This window comes from Frankliniella occidentalis, unplaced genomic scaffold (assembly GCF_000697945.3).
Source record: "Frankliniella occidentalis isolate FOCC.00 unplaced genomic scaffold, Focc_3.1 Scaffold885, whole genome shotgun sequence".
Lineage (NCBI taxonomy): Eukaryota > Metazoa > Arthropoda > Insecta > Thysanoptera > Thripidae > Frankliniella > Frankliniella occidentalis.
Window position 1 is genome coordinate 1 of NW_026267991.1, and position 5,253 is coordinate 5,253.

General features: G+C 57.1%; 1 protein-coding gene across 1 annotated transcript; it reads left to right on the forward strand.

Annotated features, from left to right (window-relative positions):
• Positions 1-1,739: 1,739 nt before the first annotated feature.
• On the forward strand, positions 1,740-5,077 carry LOC113210367 (octopamine receptor-like). The gene is made up of 5 exons (XM_052275754.1): positions 1,740-1,948; positions 2,338-2,402; positions 2,684-2,866; positions 3,965-4,109; positions 4,778-5,077. Exons 1-5 carry the CDS (start codon positions 1,841-1,843, stop codon positions 5,060-5,062), a joined length of 786 nt encoding a protein of 261 aa, XP_052131714.1. The 5' UTR covers positions 1,740-1,840; the 3' UTR covers positions 5,063-5,077.
• Positions 5,078-5,253: the final 176 nt, after the last annotated feature.

Sequence of the window (5,253 nt, forward strand, 5' to 3'; positions counted from 1 at the left end):
TCTCTCTCTCTCTCTCTCTCTCTCTCTCTCTCTCTCGCTCTCCGTTCCCCCTCTGACTCTCTTTCCTCGGCTCTCGCGTCCTTCACAGGCGAGAGAAGAGGAGGATGAGACGAATTAGGCGACTCGGAGTGAGGGTCGTCCTCCCCGGTGGCGCGCGGGGCGGTGCTGTCCGTGTGGAAGAGGTGCTCAGGCGGGCGGAGGCTGCTCTGTCGGCGGCGCCCCGGAGCAAACAAACAAGCAGTGTATCCTCGGGAGATGAGAAGGGAGGAGGGGAGGAGGGAGGGGACTGCCTCAGATGGTCTAGGTACCGTCGTCGGGCGGTCGCCTTCCTCGAACCCTACCCTCACCTCACCTGATCGAACCGCCCCAATCACAAAATTGGTTTCCGAGACAACACGGGAGGCGGCGCAGACTTTGTTCCCCGTATAGAAGAGGCGTCGTGCGTCGTCCGCCTCCCACCCGGCCTCACCGGCCCGATAGCCGCGCGTCGCACCAGCCTCCCCTGCAGCCCGCGCAGCTTCCCTTCCCCGCACCAAATAGTTTACGGGGAACCCGGTGATCATCATTTTTGTCCTTGCCCCCCGCCGGTGTTGACGCGCTGGACGCAGGGCTCGGAAAGGATGTTGGTCGGCTTTCGGCTCGCTCGGTCAGCAGCGCCGGCAGGTCAGTCCGCCGCTGGTCGCCTCGCTGTGCTTGCTTGCGGGGCCGGGTCGTGGCTAGCGGCCACAGCGGAGACCATCTCCGTCCCTCGACCGCTAAGGCTTAAAGTCCTGCTAACGGGCTGGCCGACCCGCTCGGCGGTCCTGTTCGGCACCAGCGCCACGGCGCGGGGCGCGGGACGGGGTGGTATGGGCGGCGTGTCGGCCGCGGTCCCGGGGGGGCGCCCGCGTGCCCATACGCGGCGGCGTATGGCGTTGCACAGAGACTCAAAAAGAGACAGGCGCTGCGGGGATGGAAACAAAGTTCACGAGCTGAAATGAGATCTGCAGGCAGTGGACAGGACGGGGGCGTGCCTGGTTGGCCCGTTTCGGGGGAGGGAGGCCAGCTCTGGCAGCGATAACTTCGAGGTCGGCCTCGACGCGTGGCAGACGCACCACAAGACCGAGCACAGCCCTACCAGCATCACGCAGAACGAAGAGGCGTCGCTATGCCCCCCGCTCCCCTGTCCTCTGAATTCATCTCTCTCTCACTCTCTCTTGCTCTCTCTCTCCCTTTCTCTCTCTTTCTCTCTCTCTCTTTCTCTCTCGCTCTTTCTCTCTCGCTCTTTCTCTCTCGCTCTTTCTTCTTTTCAAATGCCTGGGAGGAGAGGGGGGAGGGGCGGCGGACAGACCTGGACAGACGGACAAACAAACAAGAGGCCCAGCAGGACGACAGGCCAGACAAACAGAGCGGCTCGGGCACGCGACGTCGCTGTGGATCTTGCGAGCGAAGGATTCGCATTGCAGCGAGCGGAGAGGAATCTAAATGAGTTTATCCAAAGTTAGGGCCTCTGCGGCCCATTTTTTGACTGGGTGGGAGGAGCAGGGGGAAAGGGGAATACGATCACATTCTTAGCTCGTTCTTTGCCCTAATATTTTTTTGCGAAGTTTTGTTCGGTCTTCCTCTTGCTCTGTGCTGATAAGTACGCGGTACGCAAGCCAATGCAAAGGAGTGCAGTGCTGGCGAGTTGCCTAAGGGCACCGGGTCACGCGCCGCCGCCCCGCCCGGTGGTGCTCGAGCACATGCGCCGTCACGAGCTCACTGGACTCTTTCCCTCTCTGCTCGCAGGTACGAGGCGGGCCGGCACAGCAACAAGACGTGCCGCTACAACCAGAACGAGGGCTACGTGGTGTTCTCGGCCATGGGCTCCTTCTTCGTGCCGCTGGTCGTCATGCTGTACGTGTACGCCAAGATCCACTGCGTGGTGGCGCGGCGGCACGACCACCTCAGCGCCTGGGACTCCAAGCAGGTAAATGCAGGCTCGCGGCAACGGCACGTGGTCCTGGCACCAGCAGGGCCAGGGCCAGGAGGGAGGCGACTTTGTCGAAGTTTCCTGTTACAGGGATTTTAAAGAAAATTTTGAAACTTTATCAGGAAAAAAAATGAAAAGATTGAAATATGTCTAGAAAAAAATGAAAGAAATTGAGACACCCATTCTAAACAAAATTAGATTCTTTTTCAAAAATACTTGTTTTGAAAATTAAAATCCCCACTTCCCATTCGCCTTTTTGTATCAGTTTTTTTTTTAGTTTTCCGTTGTTTTTGTTGTTGTTTTGGCCTTCTCTCTTTCACCCCGTTTTCTTTTTCTAGCAGGCCGTATCGCCAGCGCGGCGGTTAACTCTTGCTTCGCTTTTGCAGACGTCGCGCAAGCTGCGGGACGTGACCCTGGACGTGCGCTCGCCCGTGCCGTGCTCCTACTCGAGGTGAGTGACCACTGAGTCGCACTGAGTGACCCGGAGGGCCTCAATTTATGGGATGGACGAGTAACGTAAAAGTGGGACCGGTTTCCAAGAAAATAAGCCCACACCATTTCTTTTCAAGAATACCTCGGCCTATACTTACCATCTTGCAAAACAATTCGTATGTTGTCAAAAAGTTTTTAAAAAAGTTTAAGAAACTGTTTGGTTGTTGTTTTTCCTCTTAAAAATGAAGTGCTTAAGTATGCTGTGAAGGTTGTAAAATGGTTGTGTGATGTTCGGTTCAGTGGCTCCGGCGGGCAGCCCGCGGGCGCCGCCACGCAGCTGGGCCAGGCCGTCGACGTGGACGTGTCCAACTCGCGGTCCGGCGTGCGGCGCTGCCAGAAGTGCTGCCGGGCCTCGTGCGCGGCCAGCCAGATACCCGGTCAGGTGGCGAGCCTCAACGGCAACCTGGCCTCGCAGAGCAGCAGGTGGGTGGCTGGTTCACCCCTCCGCTGCACCGTTGCACTGTGAAAAATAGTAGGGAGGTTTACAGGAAAATTTTCCTTGACACAAGTCGTAAAATTACAATTTGTAATCGTAAAAATACATGCAGTACGTATCGACTTAAAATCCATTATCGAGTAAAAATTGTGCTCTCGTAAACTTACAACTTAAATTATAATTCGAGTTTACAATTTTTTTGTAAATATACGACGATATTTTTCACAGTGTTGCCACACGTGCGGGTGGTTTGCCTAAACTACGGGCGTAAGGCCGCGTAGGGCGCTATGGTCAAATAAGGTGCACGTCGTAGCTGGGGTCGGTCACTATAAGCCCGTTGTGGGCTACTCCTCGTGGGCAAAGCAAAGCGCCTCCCCCCAGTAGGCAAGAGTGCTTGCCACATGAGCTAAATATGAAATCCTGACTGCGCGCCTGAAGGATAATGATAGGCAACCTAGCTGTTCGCGTGTGTGCAGTTTTACCACAACCACTAGTAAATGGGGCCTGGTTAACAACCGTGTAAGCAACGCCTAGTACTAAAGAAGTCTTGGACTTCGCCATGCCAACTTGCTCTCGCCCCTTACGCGCCCACAGTATTTATGTGTGAGCGCCAGACAAAAGCAGCTGCGATGGAGGGGGGAGAAGGGGTTTAGCAAGGAGGGGGCGGCGAGGATTTTTAATGAGGAAAGTTTCATGATAACCTTTTCCCTCCTCCTCGGCCGTACCGGTATCTCGACCGTTACATGTACCGCCGTAAAAAAAACACAACATAAAGCACGCGTGAGGAAGAGCGAGGGCCGAGGGCGGCGTACAGGGGCTTCCTCAGCACTGATGCACAGCACTGATGCACGATCAATAAAAGTGTCGGACACTTCGTCACCTGAAATACCATATCACACACGAAAGAGTGTGTATCAGCCGATTATCGACCGTTGCAACTACCATTGAGTATGGTCATTGCTCAACTGAGGGTGTAATAAAAGGTCGGGAATGTTTCAAGCGGTTAGAGGCTAGAGATATGTTATAGGTGACATCTCCTGTGATCGCATTGCCTCTTTGACAAATTGTTTCTCTCTCTCTCGCAGAACGATCGCGGGCAGCGGATCACTGGGGGCGCTGAGCACGTCGTGCCTACCGGCTACCCCGCCCAGCAACGAGCCAGCAGACCTCAACCACCACCATCACAACCACCACCACCACCACCATCACCAGCACAAGCGCCAGCACACGGTGAGAGAGTGTTCCTCCCCCGCCAGCCTGCTCGGTGGTGGGCTGCTCGGCTGGCCCTCCCATGGCCCCAATCCGGGCGGAAAGCCCCGTGTGCAACAGCTCCGCAGAAAGCCTCTGGGCTGGCTGGCTGGCAGAGTGCATTGCCCAACGCAGTTCGCTTGCATTTCGCCTCATTCCTGTCTGTGATTCAAGTGTGTGTGCCAAGCAGGTGGCTGATGCAACCCCTTACCCCTTTTCTGCATTCGCAGTTCGGGGTGGGTTTACAGTAGCGAGTGGGCTGGGCAAGGGATCGTCCACAGAGTACGTACGTACGTCCGTCATTCGCCCCCACCAACCTACCGATTTCAACTTCGGGTAGCCCTCACGGCGCCTGATAGGTAGGCAACGTATCGTCTTCTGTGCACGCGTGTACTGCGGGGTGGCCCATCCCGAGTCTCGCAGGCGCCCAGAGCCCGTCTTATCAGCAGAATGAATTTGAGGCACGGTACGGTGGAGGGAGGAACGGTGGGGCACCCTGATTTGAGGGAAGCGGGTGTGCTTTCTGGACGATCCCCAACCCGGCCGCAGGTGCGGTACAGTCTAACGAAGGAGGTCGTGGAATGCAGCTTCCCGAGCACTTCAACGCTTGCCTTCGTGCCGTCTCCAGCTCTGTTCCTCTCTTGTTGCAGTACGCCGGGGTGTCCGCGGGCGGCCCCAGGGTGTCGTCGTTCCGCCGCGCCGAGTCCAAGACGGCCAAGACGCTGTGGATGCTGGTGGGCGGCTTTGTGGCGTGCTGGCTGCCCTTCTTCGTCGTGTACATCATCACGCCCTTCCTGCCGCACGAGTCCGTGTCCAAGGGGCTGCAGCTGGGCCTCACCTGGCTCGGTATGTTGATGCCTTTTCTCTGCGCCCTTTCCCCCAGTGCCTCTCCCATCCCCATCTCCTCCCCCAACCCCCTGGAATGTGTTAGGTAATACGTTATGCAGACGCCGGGTCCGGGCCGCCGCCCCCGGGCGCCTCCGCCCCGCGCCGTTTGTGCCGTAAGACACAATGAATGAGGGAGCGGAAAGGTCAAGGAGGCTCTTCATTGTTTCTCGATCCCCACGGTTCCTGCGCTACACTTTACGGCGGCGGGATCGAAAGTGCGCCCCCCCCCTTTCCCCTC

Excerpts from the sequence above, each read along its gene's own strand:
- LOC113210367 (XM_052275754.1), top strand. The coding sequence starts at position 1,841 with ATGGGCTCCTTCTTCGTGCCGCTGGTCGTCATGCTGTACGTGTACGCC. Across the intron at positions 1,949-2,337 it reads GCGCCTGGGACTCCAAGCAG|ACGTCGCGCAAGCTGCGGGA; the intron begins GTAAATGCAGGC and ends TCGCTTTTGCAG. Across the intron at positions 4,110-4,777 it reads AGCACAAGCGCCAGCACACG|TACGCCGGGGTGTCCGCGGG; the intron begins GTGAGAGAGTGT and ends CTCTTGTTGCAG.